This window comes from Squalius cephalus, assembly GCF_949319135.1.
Source record: "Squalius cephalus genome assembly, chromosome: 2".
NCBI lineage: Eukaryota > Metazoa > Chordata > Actinopteri > Cypriniformes > Leuciscidae > Squalius > Squalius cephalus.
In genome coordinates, this window is record NC_137123.1 from 49,502,712 (window position 1) to 49,526,417 (window position 23,706).

The window sequence follows — 23,706 nt, forward strand, 5'->3', positions numbered from 1 at the left end:
TTCTGCAATAGCTTGATACAGCTTATTTGGGCATTATTGTTGTCTGAATTTAGGTTGCTCCTCATCTAACTGAACAGTCTGAATTGCAATGAAAAATTAATTTAGATCACTGCCTTGTGTTTCCAGAGAAATTAAATAGGTGTTCATTCACCTAAAGGTTAAAAACTTTGCTATTCATTTTTAAAGAGGCTAAGGGTCAGTGCTGTATGTGTTTATGTGCATCTGGATGTTGTTTTGTAAGTGGTTGCAGGCTTGAAATGTTCCTCATTTGGCTGATTAGTATGTGTGTGACTTTAATCCAAAGCCAGCAGTAGTGTGATTTTCTATGACAGGAAGGGGAAAGTTGAATGAAAACACTTTCTGTTTATCCAGTTGGTTCCTAGTACAGAGCTGCTGACAGAGACACCCTAATACACACACGTTAAAACAAAAGCAATCTCACACATCCTTACATTACACACATTATTATTACACACACAAAAAGATCTGCAACTGTTTCCAAGTTATTGGTTTGTTTTTGCATTATATTTTAATTGAATTTTAGATATCTATTATTTTAATTCAGTGAGAAATGATCCAACAGAACTACAGTGTAAATTTGATCCAGACGCACACACACACACACACGTTGACAGGCACATGATTGTGTTTAAATGATTAAACAAGTGTTCAACCCCACAGATGCCCCAGTTTAAGCGTGTGTGTGTGTTAGGGGCTGTGTGTGTATAGATGAGAAATTGTGGCATATAAAATATTAAAATTGCATTTATACATAATGCAGCACTAACCAGACAGACACACCAGAATTCTCTCTCTCGCTCTCTCTCTCTCTCTCTCTCACACACACACACACACACACACACACACACACACACACACACACACACACACACACTCTCACACTCACAGAATTACTGTACGAAAAACTGTTTTGGTCTGTGTAACTTTATTTGAGCAAATTATATGTATACTGTAAAAAACAAACAAACCAAAAAGTGTTATCTCTATGACAACAGCTGGACAATACTGATAAAGGTAGTTCATTTTACCTCTGTAAATGATTATCATAAACTCATTCAACCAAATAAGTTTTTATTTTCAGGAAACACCACAATGTCCATAGAAGGAAATTAATATTTTCATATGCACATTATGAAAACAAATCTGACAGAAAATGCAAAAGCACTGAGAGGGACAAGGAGAATAGGTGACAGCAGCAGCATCTATCATATGATTTGTTGTCTACAGTAACATATGCAAACTAACTAATCATATCCACTTTCTCCTATAGACAAAAACAACAGAGAACGTGACGCAAAAACCTCTCATTTTTTTATTCATATGGCAGTCAAGTTCTACATTCTAACACTAAATATCTCCTCCTCTCTTTTCCCCAGACCTCTTTTCCACCCATTCCTCTGTTGCGTCAAAGGCACCAAATGCCCAAGGACTGCCAAACTATTCACAAGATAAGTGTGTGTGTGTGTGTGTGTGTGTGTGTGTGTGTGTGTGTGTGTGTGTGTGTGTGTGCGCGTGTATAAGCCTCTGTAAATAGCATGACTCTGTCCTCTCGTAACATCAACTGCAGTCACATCTATTTTATTCTGTGTCTGAAGTGTGGTCAATCCAGGTCGCGTCAAACAATTTGCTCTAGAATGTCGACCTTTAAATATCAAATGTTGATACGTTTTGATAATTCATCAGTAGTTTTAAGTATTCATTCTTCTAATAAAAAAAATTATGATAAATAAGTGTAGGCATGTGATTATGGCAAACCGTTATGAGACAAAATGTGTGAAAATCAACATTAAGCCCTCATGGCATGACTGTAAAATCACATCCTAGCAGGTGTAAAGAGTTATGGAGCGAGTTTCTCATGGAATCATGCCTTCAGGTGTGTGTACGCATGTATTTTGTATGTGTATTTGTGTGCATGTTTATAAGTGCAAACATTTAACCCTCATTGATTTATCATCAAACCTGCTTATGAATTCCTGAACTTCTAGGTCTGTCAATACACTTATTCGCTTTGGATGAATATAATAAATGTAACAAAAATTAAACGTGGTTATTGAGTATTATTAATTTTGTACAAATGTTATACAGCACAAGGGGTAGATGGACCCTTTAGTAATGTTAGTACTGCACTCTGCCGAGGTCACCTAGAAACGTGCTTTAAGACCAAATGAAAGTCTGTTTTTTATTTGGTTCCTTCTTTTTAAATGTTTTTATATAATAATAATAATAATAATAATAAAAAAAACTGATTATGACAGGTGCCCATATTCATCATCATATTCATCATCATCATCATCTCCCATTTCCTCTTCATCATTTACAACATCACCATCTTCATCGTCTGAGAGCAGAGAGTCGCCACTGCCAAAATCTCCAGAAGACTCCGCGGCTGAAAGGAAAAACAGAAACTCTTTTGATCTCTTGGAACTTTAGCTCTTAAAATGAACACAATTCATTGCTGTTTTTGAAATAGAATTATTATTTTAGTCAGCAAGGATGCATCTAATTGATCAAAAGTGACAATAAATATAATTTCAAATAAATGCTGTTCTTTTGACCTTTCTGTTCTTCTAAGAATCCTGAAGAAAAATGTATCACGGTTTCCATAGAAATCTTAAGCAGCACAACTGTTTTCAACATCGATAATAATAAGAAATGTTTCTTGAGCAGCAAATAAGCATATTGTAATGATTTCTGAAGGATCATGTGACACTGAAGACTGGAGTGATGATGCTGAAAATCCAGCTTTGCATCACAGGAAAAAATACATTATTTTATATAGTATTATTACTGTTTTTAAGGTATTTTTCATCAAATAAATGCAGCCATAGTGAGCATCAGAGACGTCTTTCAAACCATTCAAAAATCTTACCAACCCCAAACTTTTAAACGGTAGTGTAGTAATAATGTCAAATTTTTTAATAATATTAATTTAACCAATCAAACTAATCTAAGAATATGCCATTTTCAGTTTCATGAGGTAATATGCAAAACCGCAAACAGCTACATTTGTAGTAATTCACAGTTCACTTTTTGTGTGTGTGTGTGTGTGTGTGTGTGTGTGTGTGTGTGCATAATTGATGTCAGATAACTTTTTTTTTCTTCAGCATCTCACGCCTTGAACAACGTAAGGAATAATTGACGACGGGCCGTTGAATTATTAGAAAAATAATGCACACCCGAGGTGGTAATGCGGTTACGACGCGAAGCGGAGTTTAAAGTTTGCTAATTCCAAAACTTAATTTTAGATCTAGTAATGGAGGTTTGAGCCACTGATAGCAGACTAATGCAGTTATTAATGCAGTTATTAAAGAGAGAGAGAGAGGGGGGGGGGGGGGGGGGGAGATTGCAATAATGAGACAGAAAAGCATGTGTCAATATTATTTATTTATTTATTTATTAATTCATTCGTTTTAATTCATTTGTTTTTCTATTATTGACAGTAGGCTAGCCAAATAAATTAAACACAAAGCCCTTTTAACAAGTAAGCCTATTATTATTATTTATTTGTCATATCATCTGCAATAATAACGAAATAATACGAATAACCCTATCAATTTATTTATAAATAACTGCACGTTTCCATTGATTGTGAAGTTAGACATCGAAAAAGGCAGATCAAGCGACGTTCGTCAACCAGTCAGATTCAAGCATTCAACAGCCCCGTAGCAAGTCAAGTTAAAGTCTTGAAACCAAGGACTCGCGTTTCATCTAGTGTAATTGTTATTGAACACAATAACTAATAGTCTGATTATTTTCACAAATACTTGCTATAGTTTGATTGTCAGAATACTTATATGCATTGTAAAAAAAAATTAAATGATCTATTTTGTCAACTGATTGTTTTCTAATTTATTAGCTAATTAACTAGCCCCTCCAGTTGGAAGGACTAAAATGCGAAATGTAAAATGATTGGTTATCGTATCAGCCAAGAATTCTGTGCAGTTCATTGCATCCCTATATTTAACATATTAAACTTATTTGACTTTTTTTCTCATTACTAGATAATGAATCTAAAGATGTGAGGTTACGTATGATGAGCCCCTCTTACCACAGTCAGCAGGCCCGTGGGTATGAGACCCCGCCACCTCGTTTCCATAGCGGTCGACACACCAGCACTGACCACTGCTACCATGACACTGGTGAGGTCTATAGAAGCCATTCTCATCACAGGAGGGGATGTATGGACCTACACGAACAACACACACACACACACACACACATTAGCATCAGTCCTAATGTCAGGAAACATTACATCACCGACAAGATTATACACAGCCACAGAGAGTGTCTCACGGCCACACTCACACAGATAGGCAGATGATATATTCAATGTCAGAGAACATAACTGTCACCTCCCTCCGAGAGCTTGCTCTCTCTCTCTTAGTCTCTCGCTCACATTCATGTCTTTTCAACTTCACAGCTTCTTGCTACAGAATCACCACAGTCAAGCTTTTTTTTTTTGTCTTTCTCTCTTTTTTTTGTCTTTTTATAATTCAGTGCCAGAAGCCATAGAGCCGTCACTGTGCGTTCCACTCAGGGGAGAAACAGCAGTTAAAAATATCCTTTTTTTCATGTCCAATTTCCCCTCATCTCATTCCCCTGCTCAAATTAAACACGCGACCTTCAGAGAGAGGGAAAGAAACTCTGAGTAGCTTTAATAGAATTAATGTTGGCTTGCCTCTTGCTGTTTGGCACCCTGGTTTTACTGTAACTGTGTTCAGGTTGTGATGACATTGAGATGATTGTTAAATGCTAGTGCTTTATATATGAACATGGTGTAAAATGCTGAGGAAAAAAGTTTTAAAGATTTGAAACTATGGAACTCAAGTCTATGATTCTAGAATAGATGTTAGTGTGTAATATTAATGCACTTTGTGTTTCAATAAGGTATGTCAGACAGTCTGTCTATTAAGGTTTAAATGACAATGATGCAATTTTTTATTAAGTATCATGTAATGCATCATGGAATCATTTAGCCACTATTCAGTTTGAATCGGTTCAAAACGTATGATGAAAAATTACTTTTAAAAAGTATGCTGTAGACAATTGTAACTTAATTTATTAGGTCAGTAGTGGGTTTTTTTCCATTGTATCATAAAAAATTCAAAAACGAATTTACAACATAAGATTGATGCATTAATCTAGCTAATATAGATGATAAAATTACCCATGAAATTCTTACTCCAACTTCCATTTATTGAAAATGGTTATCAGTCAAGGCTTGTAATCTCAAAATGGCTAAATACATGAAGCCAAAATACTGGTCTGTCACTAAACATGATTCTGCATTACAAACATGAACCCCTTTTTTCTGTGTTTGCGAAATTACATATATAAATGAAACACACGAGATGAGAGATTGGACTCACCCAGTAATTTCTTCCCAGCTTGTTGTGTGTGGATGACGGTGATCTCTGATTGGCAGGGAGTTTCTGAAACGCATTGATTTCGGATCAGAAGTGAGAAAAAAAGCACTACCATTGTGCTTAATACACTTTACAGTAAGGTTGTATATGGTAGTATTAGTATTTGTAACAATTTATTTAATGTAAATTTAAAAAACAATTAACCATTAAAACATTTAGCTAATGGATTATACATAAATATAAGCATAACGGGTTCTACTTTCATGTCTTCTTTGTGTCAAGGTCCTGATCTCCCTTTCAGGGTTTATTATGCCTTACGTAACAGTTCTGTAACTTTCTATCAGGCAGTGTGCTTGTGCAAGTTCGTAATGGTACAGTATGTGAATAGTCTTTTGGTTTTGGCTGAGAGAAAGTACTCCTGTCTAGAAATTGAAAGCATGTGGGAAAAGTTTGTTTACAGTAAGTTTACTGTACCTTGATATCTCTGAAAGCAAGAACACCACTCCTGGCTGGAAACGAGCCTGTCTCTGTCTGGGTCACATGACCTGAGGAAGGCTTTAGTGCACACATCACTCTTCTCTGAGCTCAAGCTGGACATTTCTGATTGGTCAAGCTGAAGGTCAAAGTTTGTGTCCAGTCTGGAGAACATCCAGCCCAGAGAGTCCTTACAGAGGGGCACCTTACTCATGTCCACCTCTAAACAGACAGATAGAGAGGTTGTAGAAAGGTGTTTTATAGTCATTTTTTCATTGTCACTGTTATTAGGTTAGCAGTCATATTAGAAGTTTTGACGTGTGTGTGTGTGTGTGTGTGTGTGTGTGTGTGTGTGTGTGTGTGTGTGTGTGTGTGTGTGTGTGTGTGTGTGTGTGTGTGTGTGTGTGTGTGTGTGTGTGTGTGTGTGTGTGTGTGTGTGTGTGTGTGTGTGTGTGTGTGTGTGTGTGTGTGTGTGTGTGTGTGTGTGTGTGTGTGTGTGTGTGTGTGTGTACTCACTCCTCTCTGGCTTCTGGAATTTATATTTCTTGCTGGGATTGCCACTCTCATGAAGAACTGTGATCCACTCTCGTAATCTGCCAACCACTTCAGTCATCTCTGCATTACCACACTCTACAAAACAAATAAATACAGAACATTCATAAATGAAACAGCTTCAGTTGAGCACAACAGTAGTATTTAAGAAGTAAAAATCTCATAAATTGTAATCAAAGAAATTTGAGGTTAAACGATAATGTGCTTTTGTAGCAGTCAAAATTCAGTGTGATTTTATTTTTAAATGACTGTTCAGTTGCGTAATTTCCTGTGAAATCAATCAATCAATCAATCAATCAATCATTTATTTATAGAGCACGTTTGAGACACAACCGAAGTTGACAAAAGTGCTTTACAAGGAATAAAAGAAACACAAAAATAAAACCAATATACATACATAAATACCAGACAAGCCAAAAAGCACTCAATAGAATAAAAGAGAAATCTAGTGTATATATATCTATGCACCAGTCTGCGTACACGTCACACAGCAGGAAGCGCCCGCGCCCTCAGATCACTTGGACGTGACTGTGTATAAGAGGTAAAAACGATATAAATACTGTTCGTTTTCTCACACAAACCGCTCGTTTCGTGTCTTAGGCCATCAATGTGTACTTACGATGGGGAATTGTTTAATTTGGATGATGGGGAATTGTTTTAATTTGGACTCTGTGCATGCTCTTTGAGACCGTGACCATAGACTTGCATGATATGACTGTCAGACAAGAACGGTTTGACCTAAAAATATCAAAATTGAAACTACAGCGGAAAAAAAGACACCTACATCTTGGATGCCCTTCAGGTAAGCTAAAACATACCAAAATTTAATTTCAAAGTGAACTATCCCTTTAAGATGAGATTTAAAAGCACAGATAGATGGGGCATGCCTAATAGAAGGAGGAAGGCTGTTCCACAGCTTCGGCCCAGCAGCGGCAAAAGCGCGATCACCACGTTTTTTAATTTTTACTTTAGGAACTGTGAGAAGGCCAAGGTCACAGGATCTCAGGTTTCTAGATGGAGCGTACGGAATCAAAAGATCCGTTAAGTATTGAGGTGCCAAATTATTCAGGGTTTTGTAGACAAATAATAAAATTTTAAACTCAATCCTACACTTTACCGGAAGCCAGTGCAGAGACATTAAAATAGGTGTTATGTGGTCATACTTTCGCTTCCCTTCAAGTAGTCTAGCGGCTGCGTTTTGAACCAACTGCAGACGAGAGATGGAAGCCTGAGAAGTGCCATTATCCTGTTAAGCTGCAAACCAACTTTTGAAAAATCCCCAGAAATGACATACCCAAACTGAAACAGATACAGTTCATGATCCCTTTGCACTAAAAGCACAAGTATGATCTCATTTGAAAGCTGACACCTGGCAGTTTATTGTAAATGTAGAATTAATTATTGTCATGATGAAAAATATAGTTATAAATAGCTTCAAAATTGTGTAAAGTTATTAGAAATGTATTTTTATGAAACATTTTCATGAAAATAAAATTGAAGTTGGCACTGTAGCAATCTAGAAATGCACTGCAGCTAAAGCCACATGTCTGACCATGTTATATGTAAAATCTGAAGATGATAAGTCTAAAACTCTGTATTTAGTTAAATGTTTTTCAAGATCATGTCATGACTTTATTTTGATTAGACTCTAAAATGCTACTGATGTTTATAGTTATCTTCTAAGTCATCTATTCAGTCTTTTGTCTCTATTGTTTTGTGGTGCAGACGAGCCCCATTCAGTCTCAGTCTCCCCATGCACACATTCACACCTCTCCAGCCTGGTTATGGCTCTAAATATGCATTTCTTTTGTCTGCATTATAGTTACTAACGACTGGCTATTCACAGGCTGTTCATAGGGTTCAATCCCTAATTTCTTTTATCAAAGTTCTCACTGTATCTAACTGTATCAAATGCCCTTCTGGAATAAATAAACATTTCAGTAAGCATTCCTATTTAGAAAAAAAATCATAAAAGATAACTGCTAGACCTGGCAGGTGCACCTAGAGCTAGCTAGCATGTTAGCTTAGCACACCATCAATACACGACAATTTATGAGATTAAAACCATGTTTGTGCTCCAAACTTACTTTATAACGCAAGTCGAGTGTTTTAAATAATCTTCTGTGATCTAATTTGGCATCAGATAAAAAAATCTGACACAAAATATACTATTTTATAGTATTCTGCACAATGATAGTCTATATAGATTAGCATTACATTATAAATATAATCTATTATTATGAAAATACCTGGCATGGCTTGAAAAACACAGGTAAATCAAATATCATTGCAATCATGTTTATTGTCTTCAAAACGTCTATATCTGCATGTTACATCCATTACAGCGATCTCTGTTTAGCTGTGTGTGTGTATCAGTGACGTCCTGGAATGTCACATCATGATCATGGCTCTTCTTCATGTTCCATATATGAACTATTATTGTGCATATAGCGCCCTCAAGCTATTGGTATGAATTGAAAACACAGTATATAGAGTACCAAGCGCTCATAATGATTACATCGACGCATTTGGGTATAAATTCAATAAATATTATTCCTGTCTATAGAAATCTGATGTAAACCTATGAGAATCTATCAATATTTCTCCAAATCTGCACATTTTTGAGCTAAAGCCCTGAGGGACGTTGTTTTGTCAAGCGCTGTCATGACGACAGCACGGAGTTTTTTTTATGAATGGGAGAGGCTGACGGTCATAATTCATATTAAAGGTATCGACTCATTTTTTCATTTCATAACTCCTGACACAAATTAAGAAATAACTGTCGCTATAAGTTTCTCAGAATACAATAGTGGTCAAATACTGAAACTTGAGTCTTACAGTATATCTTTTTAATGATGTATAGTTTGTCAAGGTATAACATTAAATCTGATCACTGGCAACGGTTAACAGGTTAAACAGAGAATTACAGTAATCAAGCCTAGATGTAACAAATGCATGAATAGCTGTTTCCAAATTACTCCTTGATAAAATGGGCTTCACTTTACTAAGAAGGCGAAGTTGGTAAAAGCATGACTTGACAACAGATGTAATCTGTTTGTCAAACTTTAAACTGGAGTCAAATAGGAAGCCCAGATTCCTGGCACACTTTTGAGTTATATGGGGTAAGAAAGCCAAGATCAAAATCAAAAACACAGTTTTCCTTGGGGCCGGAAATAATAAACTCAGATTTGTTTTCATTTAAGTTTAAAAAATTGCTAACAATGCAACTGGTTGTTGAAGCCACATACTGTATGTTAATTTTACTCCTCCCTAACTGGCAATTTCCTGTGAAAGACTACACTAACAATAATCGTGAATAAAACTCCACCAATCAGAGTACTTGCTGTTAGACCAGGTGAAATTGACCTCCCAAAAGGCTTTCGAGACGGATTTAAATTTGATCACTCAAATCACTTCAGGAGGTGATTTGAGATGCATTCTACATGAAAACTGGACAAGTGTAAATGCATCTGGTTGCTGATATGTTAATTTTACTCCTCCCTAACTGGTAAAAAAATAAAATAAACATGTGAGCACGTTACACCGTGTCTACACCAGACGTGTGCGTGGCGATGCGATACAACAAAAGCAAATAGATCACATTTTTGAACATAGAGGAATGTCACAACCGCAGGAGCAGTACTGTATAAATACATTTGTATTCAAACAGAACATTTCTTTTTGTAGAAATGTGCTACGTGTAAACTGAAAATGACCAGTTGCTTGACATGCAAGATCAATATAGGAGAATGTGTGGTGGTGGTAAGACATAATAGAGTATGTAAAAATGAATGTTGTTAAAAAATGAAAAATGTTACATGCAACACATTTCTACAATAATAAATGTGCTGTGTAAATAAAATAAAAATAAAAATCTTTTTTGTGTACTACAGTATTGACTTTTCCCAGTAAAATGTTACCTACTGTTGAAATATATATCTAAAAAGCTCAGTGTGATACATAAAATAATTCAGTCTTGTATAGTATAGAAAGGCATTGGCCAATTTAATGCCACAATAACTAGGTTTTGAAGCATGAATTTAAATGTTTTGTGTGAGTTACTACATTTTGCAGACATGCAATAGAATGTTCCAGATGTTCCAGCATACAGTTGTGACAATTACACAAGTCTGATGAGAAACTGTAAAGTATACACGTTTAGATTTACATATCACAGGTAAACTTGATTAGTGTTTTCTTTAAGAATACATGTAGATACAATTTTCAAATTCATTGCTGGTTATTAAAGCTCATAAATTATCTGGAGAAAGACCCAACAGCTCTCTCATCTTTGTGCCCTTAAGGAAGGTACTTAAGTCCAGTTAACCCTCAAGGTGAGGAGAACAATCCCTGCTATTACTGTCCTGTAGCCAGTACATACTGTCTGGTGACACTGCAGGCTATAAAACACAATATATTGGATAACATCAGCAATATTGTGCCTGCTGGTGAGATTTGTACTTATCCAATTTATAAATAATTTCCAATTTGCCTTGATTGTATTTTCTGCATCCAATGTATTTTGCTATGATGTGTTTATTAGATTTAATAGTCTGTGTATATTGTTTGGGGATGGTTTGGGGCATTTGATAAATCTAGTTTTGTTTTAAGTAATTAATGAGCGTAACTGATTGAATTCTTGTAGCTAATGCATCAGAAATCTGTGTTGATTGTTCATAAGATGCAGTACTGGAAGGAAGGAATGGCTTGGGCTTTGCATTCAGAAGCAGTTGCCAGGGGTTTTATTCACGTTCTTTAATTTTGGATGAAATGTTTCTAGAATTCCGCAGAGACACACATCGGGCTGTGTTATGTTTCCTCTGACATTTTGCATAGATGTGTATACAAGATTTGTAGCTTTTTTTGCTTGTTTAATTCGCTGTGGATAATTATGTCTGGGACAAATAATAGGGATGTAACGGTATACAAAAATGATGAGTCAGAACGTCCTTTTTCAAAATCACAGTTCGGTATGTTTTTGGTACAACGAGGGGAAAAACTAAAATTTGCATGCAAATGAAAAAAAAATAAAAAAAATTTAGACAGAATTATTATGCTCCCATTCTATTAGGCTCCATCTGTCCGAAGTTTAACAGAGACTCACTTGCTGTCAGGACGAGCCTTTATGCAAAAAGGAAATACTTGCATGACTTTCTAGCATTTATCGATAGGGACGTAACCGTAAAGGCCCGTTCACACCAAGGACGATAACTATAAAGATAACGATAAAGATATAATTCTAAAAATCGTTCTCCATATTAAAGAATAACAGAGTTCACACCACAACTATAACGATAAAGATATGAGGAACAATATCGTTGGGATCACTTTCAGAACGATTTTTTTCCAGCTGTCGAACGATAAAACACTGACAGCCAATCAGAATCCATTCTAATTTAAAGGTCTCGCGCATTTAAAATGGATCTGGATCACCTGGGCGTGCGCGTGCTTACAATAAAAAGACCGTTATCGGTCGTTGGTGTGGACGCATATAGTTATCTTTATCGTTATCTTTATAGTTATCGTGCTTGGTGTGAACGGGCCTTAAGTTGGCGCTTAATATAATGCACGTCTCAAGTTTAGTATTACTTGGATCATGTACTTTTCATACAGCAACTCACTCTGTGTCCTCTATTATTTTTCAGATGCATTTAAAACAACAAAGTATACCTACATTAACGGTACTGTTCCATTCTACTGTATATCAGTTACGTTCCACACACAGAGAAGTTCCAAACATGTAGTGGTTAAAACAACACATGCATGCCAAACCACAATACCCATACCAAAAGTGTGAGTATGTGTGAAAAACAATCAATGCTTATTTTTTAAATACATCACAATTGCTAAAAAAACAAGATTACAATTAAAATCTCAACCCTTGTGGACACACAATTAACATGAGAAAAGATTAAAGCAAGGAGCCTTAATCTGTAGGCTGTTTACGGTTGCCTAGCAATATGTTGTAAACAGCACATTAGTGTTCGATCCCTGCTGAGGGCAATCACACAGGGTCATCTAATGAGATTTTTAAAGACTAACCTGCTAATAAAAGTCATATTTCAGCAAATATGGCCAAACAAAGACTAGTATGAAGGAGACCATATAATCATAGTAAATATAGATAATGGCAGAGTAATTGAGAAAGAATGGAGTATAAATAAATAAATCTGAAAAAGAAAAAATGTTTTATCGTAGAATATATAGCGCTATTCTCAGCACTCAAAGTGCTTTACATGGAAGATGGGAATCTCCTCAACCACCAGCAATGTGCACACAAGCTTATTGGTCAAATAAGTACAGCTAAGCTAGACATGGAAGCAATTCCATTGATAAACAAAAAGCATTGATCCCTAAAACCACACATACAAATCTTTATTGTTGAAATTTAGACGCGTTTTAACATTAACAGCTACTATGCAAACCAAGTATCAGAGAAATTTAGCTCTACACATGCCTCTCAAATGTGTCAAATTACACTACTTTTCAAAAGTTTGGGGTTGTTTTTTTGTTCCCCTTCCTACGTTTTTTACAAAAAGATAAATACAATTTTTTTTATGCTTTAAGAGACGTCTTATGCCCACCAAGGCTGAATTTTTTTATCCAAAATACAGTAGAACATCTCTGTTATGACTGTAACCCTGGTTCCCTTTCAGTTCGGTCACGTTCGACGTAGTCGGACGTACCGCACTGATTGGGATCGCTTTCAGAGACCAATCTACTTCGAGTGTAATAAAACGAGCCAAAGCACATTGGCATGCGATAATTGCATCAACTGCTCTGCCTCACCCCATATGGCATCACCCCATACCCTTGTTTATTCAACCCGATGATAGATGAATAGCTAGACACTAAAAGGCAAAATACACAGCCAATGACAGAACAGTATGCATGCTTTGCTCGAATTTTTACCATTGCTCTGGTTACACTGTTGTCGCTTGCGAAAACCAAATGGCGGCACCGTGGGTGGAAACCTGCAGATTAAGGGGCGGTAATATTATAATAAGATCCCCTTCCTACGTCAGAAGGGGAGCAAAATCTGATCGTCTTATTTTTTGACATGCTTGCAGAGAAAGGCTTACCAAAACAAAGTTACTTGGTTGTCACCTTTCATGTTTTCTGGGTTGGTAGATGCACCGGTGACCCGATTATAGCACTTAAACGGAAAAAGTCAGATTTTAATGTCCCCTTTAAAATAACGTAGAACAACTAATATATTTTTTTATATATTTTAAAATGTAATTTATTCCTGTGATGGAAAAACTGAATTTTCATTTGCTGATGTGGTGCTTAAGAAACATTTCTTATTATCAGTGTTGAATACAGTTGTGCCACTTGACATTTTTGTGGAAACTGTGATATATTTTTTTCAGGATAGATACTTTTATGAACAGAAATTTCAAAAGAACAGCATTTATTTGAAATAGAAATCTTGTTACTTTTGGTCAGTTTAATGTGACTTTGCTGAATAAAAGCATTAATTTCTTGCTGACCCCAAACTTTTGAATGATAGTGTAAAAAGGAAGAGGAAAAACAACAACATTCATACTTCTCACCCCTTCAAAAAAATATTGTGACTTCAGTTTCATGATCTTAAGTTTAGTTTGCATTGATTTGAGCTGTGAGTTATCATTGACAATCTTTTGATGGCGAAGGTGATTGAATTTTCTCTATAGCCTGAAGCAGAGCAGCTGAAGACAGGACTTATGCTCATTGGGATAATGATGAAAGCAAACATTACCGTGCTGTCTCTTCTCACACGTACACGCATAAACACACTGACAGAAACAATCTGGAACAGCAAACATTTAATAAGATCCTAAGGGATTCAGCTTTGAGAATCTTCACAAAATAAGACTAGTTGGTGTATTGAAATCTCTTTTTGCTGCTCTCCTTGCAGCTGAAAACAAGCCAAGTACCCAGCCTAGAGGGTACACATACCTTTCCACAGCTGCAGAGATGAAATATTGGTTTTATAGAATATTTTGGTTAATGTAGTAATGACATGAGATATTTATCATTTCCATTTAAGAGGGCTTAAGGGAGATAAACACATACATAATCGCATACTGCCATACTATTCTTACTATGTAGTATGCACTGTATATTGTGTGCAGTGTACAAATTGTAAGTATAGAATACATGGATGACCTACTAAATTAGCTAAAATATGCAGTATACAACAAATATGGAATACTGTATACTGTTTCTAGTGTGACAAAATTATGCACCAGAAGTAATATCAGCTGTGATTTTGTAATCTCTCCTCCGTGAGGAGAAATAATCATTTTTATTATTCATCAGACTGGTAAGAATTTTTTTACAGATCATAAAATTTTCAAGCTGATCACTTGACACCACTCGCAGAAATAAGCATTCAACGTAATGAGATCATGTGACCATAATGTAGCAAATGGGTCAATGACAATGTCCGGATCAATTCAATTATACAAAAATGTAATTCATGCATACAAAGGATTGAATACACCTTGTCTGTGATGAGCATGTTTTTAATTTCTACATTAAAATTAATTTTGATATGTTTTGGTGGGCATAAAATGTCAAATGTAACAGTGACACAACTGTCCTGATATCATAATAAAAAATAATAATTAAAAGAGACCCTAAGTATTTTAGTAAAATCTTTCATTGTTAATTCATCAGTAAAGCAGGAAATAATATCAAAGTCTGTCAATGTCAAAAAGTCTCTTAAAATATATTTAAAAAGTGTAGCTTTTAATTACAAGGCAATTAGTTCATGTTGTAAAATGTCATGTGGTGTAACTCATGTGGTGTAAAAACATAGGAAACTGATAAATGTTCAAAAGAACAGCATTTATTTAAAATAGAAATCTTTTGTAACATTTAAAATGTCTTTACTGTCACTTTTGATCAATTAAATGCATTCTTGCTGAATAAAACTATTAATTTCTTTAAAAAAGTCTCACTAAACTTAATCTTTTGAAGGGAAGTGTATATTTAAACTTTAATAAGGAGGTAAAATGTTATTGCTGTTTAGACCACATGACTTTTTTAGTGTCATTAAATTAAACATTTTCTTTAAAATGTTTTTCTAAATTAACATGAATATAAAATATACTTCTAAAAACTTTGCATGTGTTTTAAACTAGAATTTTAAAAACATTTATTGTGGACATTCTTATTAGTAATTGACCTGCAAGTTTATAATATCCATAATTCATCTTAAATGCAATACTGTACAGCAGGAAAGGGCAACTTTGGTCCTGAAGGGCCACTGTCCGGCAACCCTGATAAAAACTCACCTGCCTGTAGCTTTATGTCAGTCTGTGTATGCAATAATCAGTGCACATATTCCATTCCACACAAAGGCAGTGTTTGTGTGCAAGCAGTGGTGTAGTCTACGTGATACGCAGGTATACGCCGTATACCCACTAGAAAAGGCCAAGGATTTGCGTATACCCACTTAAAAAAAGCGTGAGGATACGTATCAACTTCGTTTTGTGTCAGAACTTTCACACTTTCATTCATAAATTCACCCCGTCTGTGTTTGCGAAGCGACGGATCGAATCGCGGAATCCAGTCACAAATGGAACTTGCTATATAAAGCAGAACGTCACGGAATTTGGCTATTTTTGAACGAATAAATCAAAAGTAGGGCTGTACAATGAATCAAATCTCGATATGGACTAGTGTCTAGGAATATTAAAGTTAAAAGAGACTGCAATTGTTCTACGCGTCTCTGGGAATGAGCGCTCAGTGTGTGCTCCACTACACACACACACACACACACACAGAAGCACGCGTGACTCACGCTCGTGGTGTTTTCAGCGTTTCACTGTATTGAGACATGATGTAAGCTACACATGTGCATTTCATCGCAGAGCTGCGAGAGTCACTTGATGAGAATTTCACCATTTCATTTGATAAAACTATCGTCATTCATTCGTTTCATATACACACAGAAACTGTTATGTCTTTACGACAACCTGTCAAAATAAAAGTTCTGTATAACTTGAAGAAATTATAACAGAAATATATTACTATTGCACAGAGTATACTTCAGGCCTAATAATAATAATAATAATAATAATAATAATAATAATAATAGTTTATTAAAACACACAGAAACTCAAATGTCTACAACCCACCAAAATAAAAGTTCGGTCTAACTCAAATTAATTAGAAAGAAATTGCACAGTGAAATGTATTTTAAAATAAATTTTTTTTTCAAAAACACCATTTCTAAAAGTAAATTTGTATTTGTGCCTATAATGCTTTAAAAAAAATTGTTGAAAATTGTCAACTGATAAAACCTGTGCTTCAGGGACCATATTCATATAACATCTAAGGCTAAAGGTAGCTCTTAACTGACTGAGTTAGATGGTGATTAACACTAAACAGTAGAAAATCAGTCCAGTCTCCTCAGCTGTAAATGTCATTGGCTGTTAAAGTCTTGTGTTGCTTATAATAAATTGACATGTTGATAACACTTAGTATTTCATAATGCTCTCAATTACATGTCGATGCATACTGTATGCATTAGTGAGTGTGGTGGTGCTTATGGGGTGACGCTCTGGGATGGGTGAGTATGCGGCGGGGGGGGGGGGGGGGGGGGGGTATATTAGAGTATACTCACTACAAAAAACTAGACTACACCACTGTGTGCAAGTATTTATAGGCCTAATAGAAATGAACTGCATCGATAAAGTGCATGTACCTCTCTTCTCTGCTGAATTTTCTGAAAGGCAGGGACACTGTCCTGGACACTTCACAGAAATCTGCTTCCCAGAGATGCAAGCTTGATATTCTAGTTTACACTACAACACACACAAACACAGACACGCACAAAAAGCTTAGATTAGATAAGTACATTGTTGATCGAGGATTAATCTCTTGGTTGAATACCTCCGTGACACAGCATTATGAAAAGCAATTCAGACAGTATACACATACAGAAACACACACACCATGGCAGTTCTCACAAACAGGAAGCGCGTGTGTTACCTTGGTGGAGTAAGTGTGCCCATCTGTTCCACAAACAGGTGCAGGGTGAACAACTGGACATCTTTTGCATTTCAGCAGTGGTGAGTTCAAATTCATGTCCTTTAAACTGCAGACAGAAAGAGAGATTGCTCTTCTAACGCAAACAATGAAGAAGCCAAACAATATAGCAGAAATGCAGCCTTTTGTCATCTGTCTTCTTCCTACTATCATCTACTGCACTGGTTTGCTTACCTAGTTTAACATGGCAAATCCAGTAGTGAACCAATACAGTACAAAAAAGTAAACAAAAATTTACCTAAAATCAATTGAAATTTATTTACATAGAACCAATGCAACATTATATGACTGGAAATGAATTGGAAAACTGACAATTTTGCTTCAAAACAATTCTCTTTGATGGTTTCAAATAAACACACTATGGTCATTCTGGTCAACACAAATCATATTTATTCTCACTTTAAGTAAATATTTTCATAATTTATTGTCCCTTGTATAGTTTTGTTCATGGGTTTTGAAGATGAGGTGTTAAGAACCTCTACAAGTTGGAATCTGCCTAAATGAATAAAAGGAATCGTTGGGTTGAAATTCGATTCCAGAGCCATACTGTATATGCCAAATCAGAATGATTCATAATCTGATTTAATAAAAAACATTTTTTTATTAAAATGCATTTATAGGATTCTTTGATTTGTTTAACTTCTACAAAGTAACAAATTAATTTGCGTCTAATAGTTTTGTTGGCCGCTACTGTCGGCCACGAACACACTGCACGATTTTAGGCCCGATTTTCACTCGCCGACAGTTTTGTGGAAATCGCAGTCAAATGCCGGAAATCAGAGGCAAATTGGTGCTCATTCGTGTGAGTGACAATCGTGTTTTGTGTATTATCAAAGACGCGATCTGACAGAAGTGCCGATACATCACTGATACCCATGATATATTTAGCATGCTAAATATTTGGACCATGTTGTGGACCATGGAATCAAAAATGATGAGAACCACTGCCCTAACGTTACCTTTGACAAACTATTTGAAGAAGTTTTATTTTTTATTTTTTTTATCGTTTAGCTCTACACAATTATATGATAAGATGCATTTTATTATGTGAGATTTGTTTTTCCCACCTGCCCATAACCCTATATAACATACCTGTGACCCCTTTTTGAGTTGCTACCCGCCATTTGAGAATCCAGTGTTGTTTTTTTCCCATACTTCTGTTCTGTATTTTTCTCTCTTTCTGTTTATTTCTGTGATACTTCTTTTCAATATCCCTCTTTGTCTGTTTCATTGGGCCATTTAAAAAAAACAACATTTGTTTTATGCTATCACGCCCAATTCACTAAATGATTAGTTTCATAACAACAATCACTGTTTGCAAAAATCCAGGTCAGTCTGTGCCATATTTTCACATCGGACACACACACACACACACACACACACACACACACACACACACACACACACACACACACACACACACACACACACACACACACACACACACACACACACACACACACACACACACACACACACACACACACACACACACACACACACACACACACACACACACACACTCACACTCTCTCTCAGAACAAGTAATTCCCAGACTTTGGCAGGCAAGTTTGCCCCGTTAGTTCCAGGATAGGTTGACTGGGTAAGAACATAGCACAGCCCTTGTTTCCTCTCAAAAGCTTTTTTGACATACTTAACATCAAACGTGCAGGAAAATGTACCATGTAAAATCAATATAAAATATATATATATATATTCCAAAATGCTACCGCAATGTTAACTTACTGTCATACTCCATAACAAAATCAATCGCAGTTGTGACCTAAAATATTAGCACACATTATTATATTATTACTAACGTGCTCTTTAAATAACAACAACAAAAAAAAGTATATTTCAATTGCCTCAAAATAGCAAAGCGCAAATGCATTTGCTATTTAAACAACGTGGTGCAGGACGTGAAAATGATAACTGCGTCGGACTGAAACTAGCAAAAAAAAACTTGCACCAGGTGTAAGATAGGGCCCTCAGTGTTTTGTTTTCAACCCTTCCTGGGTGTTTGGTGAACTGTTGTTCTTCAACCGAGACGCAGCTTTCTAATGCTCCAAAAATTCAAGATGTCATACACAGATCCAAGCATGGCAGCAAGTGTGCCAATCTATTTGTCCACGACTGTACACTGTTTTTACTACTGTTTCGGTAATGAGCTGTCAGTTGCTGTCAGATGTTTACCTCATCCTGCGTTGACTAACACAGGTGGGTGTTTGGTAATCTTCTGCCACACACACTTTATGGCGGCCACATTTTAGCTTGAGGCACGGATCTTTGGCAGGGTCCAGAGCTGAAACACATGCAAAAATAAACATACATATATATATATATATATATATATATATATATATTTATAGGTATACAAACAGATCAACATATTTGTCATATTTAGCTATATGCTTCGCTAAGAATTAATTAACTAAGAATAAATTGTGCACACTGATGCACATGCTGTTTGTGTTATTTCAGCACCTGAGATACTAGAAATGAATTGTGTTTTGTGAACATGACAAAATCTATAATAAGCCTGATCTACATATAAAGGTGTGTTTGTACTAAAAACAATTACATGACTTAAAGAGAGTTCACCCAAAAATTGTAATTCTGTCATCATTTACTCACCCTCAAGTTGTTCTAAACCAGTATGAATTCTGCTGAACATAAAATAAGATATTTTGAAGAATGTCGGTAACCAAACAGTTGATAGACCCCATTGACTTCTATAGTATGAAAGAAATACTATGGAAGTGAATGGGGTCCATCAACTGTTTGGTTACCGACATTCTTCAAAATATCTTCTTTTGTGTTCAGCAGAAGAAAGAAATTGAAAAGTCTGTCATAATTTATTTACCCTCATGGTGTTCCAATCCAAACCTATAAAACTTATGTTCATCTTTGAAACACAACGGAAGATATTTTTTATGAAATCTGAGATTTCTGTCCCTTCATTAAAAGTCCTTTGCATCTAAACTTTGACGCTTCACAATGTTCATAAATACATCGTAAAAGTAATCCATATGAATCACGGTTTAATCCAAGTCTTCTGAAAATGAATGATTTGAATGAATGAATGAATGAAAATCATTTAATTAAACACTGATCAACACATATACATAGAGCACATCAAATATGGTAAATGAAAGCTCAAACATGCTTGAGGTACAAGAAACTATGAGGTTTGTACTCGCGTGTGATGCAAGCACATTTCAGCTTCCACCAGAACAAATGAGATATAAACCCATGACAACTAATTTCTGTTTAATAATCCATCATTTCATCACATTCATGATCAGACATACCACTGTATAATGCACATATATTTCATTTTAAGAAGACGTCATTGAATACGTGCGCATAAACGGTGCATGTTCACGTTTGGACATGCTCGCTCTGGTCTGGATATGAACTGTGATCCATGCTGAGTTCACTCATCCGTGCTGTAAACAGTGTGTTAATTCATCGCAGTGTTCAGCGCAGAACACGCGCTCATACTCGTTCTCTGTGTTCATCTAAAATGCTTTTTACAGACACATTTTCCTTATGTGTTGGTAGGTAGCCAAATGCACATGAGGGAATGCAAAGAACGAACTCTTAAGACCATGTCTCTGAAAGACAACAGCGCTGAGTTGAACAGACGACAGAGATGAATGAACAGACCTGAAACAGCCTTTTGTGTCATTTGAATTCTAACAAGTTTCTTCTTGTTAATAATGCACACCAAGCTGCTTAATAAAGATACGAGCCGCTCTGAGACGCAGAAAACGTTGTTTTTACTAGTCGCTCGTCCGCTATACTATAAAACATTAGGAGATTGCGATTTCTATTTGATGTTGGTATATCGTGCAGCCATTGTCATTCACTGAAACGCAAATTTAACTGCAGCCAAGTGACTTTGCGTGACCGAATCAATCAAAACTAACTTTAGCTGGAAGATAACTTTATTAAAGAACCGCTATAAAGCCAAAACAATCTCTGTTACCTTAAATTATACGTTTATCTCTGTAAAGCTGCTTTGAAACAATCTACATTGTTAAAAGCGCTATATAAATGAAGATGACTTGACTTGACTTGACTTGACCCACCTTTTCCCACTCTGCGACCCACAGTTTGAAAACCCTCTACAGTAGGGGTCAATTCTCAACTCTACAGTATGTCAATGCCTTTACAATGTCTTTTTGATGCTTGAACATTTTCCAACAGATGGACCGAAATCTTTCTGGTTTAATTAAAAATGTCTTAATTTGTTTTTCGAAGATTAACTTATTGGTTTGGAATGACACTAGGATGAACAATTCTCTTTTTTGAGTGAGCTAGACTTTAAGGGTGAACTAGACTTTAAGCGTTACATTAGCACATTTAGCACCTGGTTAAGCTGGATTGGTGGTGGTTAGTAAACAGTGAGCAGGTTTTTGCACTGAATTACAGCATGCAAAAGTGGCGTAACTCTTTAGTGGATTTGCCCACTGAACAGCAGATGCCCTTAACTTCTTAACTAAAACCACTTAACTCTTAACAAAAATCAGTAGAATCAGTTGTTCTTAACAAAAATGTATCTCAGGTGCAGCATTAAAACAAAAATACATGAAAGAAACACACAGTTGCAGATATATATATAGGCTAAGTATGATCTGTCTGATTTCACTGTGTGTGTAAATAAGGATTCTATTTCTATTATAGCCTTAAAATGGGGCTGAAGCTAATGCTCTGAGATGAAAAGAAAGAAAGAGAGAGAGAGAGAGAGAGAGAGAGAGAGAGAGATAGAAGGAAGAGCAAAAAAGGAGAGAGAGAAAGAAAAAAAGACTACTAATGCCATTAAGTGCCTTTATAGTCCTTAGAGGCTTGCGCACATGCACAGAGGAAGAAAGACAATATCTCACAAACATTCTCATCCTTCACCTGCCCCTTGTCAAAGCACAAACACACACACACACAACCACACTTCGAACGCTCTCTGACCTCACATGGTAAGAGCCTTAGTCAAATCCTGCACAGGCTTTAGGGCTTATCCAATCCCAATCTCCTCAGCACACTCTGAGTCCATTGTCCGTGGGTGGGTGTGTGAGTTTGTGTGTGTGTGTGTGTGTGTGTGTGACAAAATTTGTGATTGATTTGTGCATCATCATGTCTGAGTATGATCAGAATCCGTTTTAAATTGCTCTACTTGCTCTTTTTGACTCACTCAATTCTCTATCAATAGTCATTTGCATAAATATCAAACTCGTGATGAATATTCAAGGGGCTTCTAATGACTTTCGAATATGCATAATCTCGTAAGATTTACTGCACACTGAGAGCTTGATGTGATAGAGAGTCTTAAAAAGCAGTTTTCTCATTTTCTCAGACGGATGTAGCGTGATGATATGGGTATTAGGCCACAGCATGTGACTGTGAATTCACACAACATATATGCCTGATTAACATCCACTCAACATATGGCTCAAAGGAGAAGAGATACAGATCTTTCCATTTCCAATGACCTCAATAAAATGAGTAGCTTATAACATAAAACCTGTTCATCATTAAGGCAATTCTTCTGCCATTTCTACTAATAATAAAACAGTAAAAATAAAAAAAAATAAAAAAAAGTTGGCTTATTATGTTCTTACTGCCTATAAGCACAAATCTCATACATAAAGTATCCCTATTACCACAGGACAGTTGAATGTTGAATTTTTTTTCTAGATTATTTGACAGACGTTTATGTTATTTCTGAAATTAAAGTTTAGAAATATTTAATTAAAGAGCCATCTACAGTGTACCTCTACTTTTTTTTTTTTTTTCTTGGAAAATAATATATGGAAAGCATGTTAATTTCACAAGTCACATATGCCCATTCTGGGTCTGTAAGATTTTTAATATATATTTTTGAAAGAAGTCTCTCATGCTTACAAGGGCAGGGCTGTGCGCGTGTATTTGATAAAAAATTCTGTCAAAATGGTATTGTGAATTAATATTACAATTTTAAATATTTTAATATATTTTAATATGTACAATGTTGTCATTTATTTCAGTAATGGAAAAGCCGAATTTTCAGCAGCCATTATGATTTTAATACTGTACAATCTTTTCATTCTATCTCCTAACCCTAAAACTAACCCTTACAGAAAGCATTTAGCGTTTTTACATTTAAAAAAAACAAAACATTTGGTACACATATAGTTATGAACTGTTTTCCTCATGTGGGGACCGAAATTTTGTTCCCACAATGTCAATTTTTTTTTTTTAGGTTAACTATCGA

The 23,706-nt window shown here is 35.8% G+C and overlaps 1 protein-coding gene across 2 annotated transcripts in view; it reads right to left on the reverse strand.

Annotated features, from left to right (window-relative positions):
* Positions 1–939: 939 nt before the first annotated feature.
* spock3 (SPARC (osteonectin), cwcv and kazal like domains proteoglycan 3) overlaps positions 940–23,706 on the reverse strand; it is a gene marked incomplete at its 5' end in the record, with an annotated part of 36,463 nt that continues 13,696 nt past the window's right edge. For both annotated transcript variants that reach the window (XM_079846929.1, XM_079846928.1), the window contains 8 exons: positions 940–2,407; positions 4,070–4,207; positions 5,391–5,453; positions 5,862–6,083; positions 6,378–6,491; positions 17,113–17,212; positions 17,400–17,505; positions 19,650–19,758. In XM_079846929.1, the coding sequence (XP_079703055.1) occupies positions 2,268–2,407; positions 4,070–4,207; positions 5,391–5,453; positions 5,862–6,083; positions 6,378–6,491; positions 17,113–17,212; positions 17,400–17,505; positions 19,650–19,758 (992 nt within the window). In that variant the 3' untranslated portion in view covers positions 940–2,267. The remainder of the gene's footprint in view (positions 2,408–4,069; positions 4,208–5,390; positions 5,454–5,861; positions 6,084–6,377; positions 6,492–17,112; positions 17,213–17,399; positions 17,506–19,649; positions 19,759–23,706) is intronic.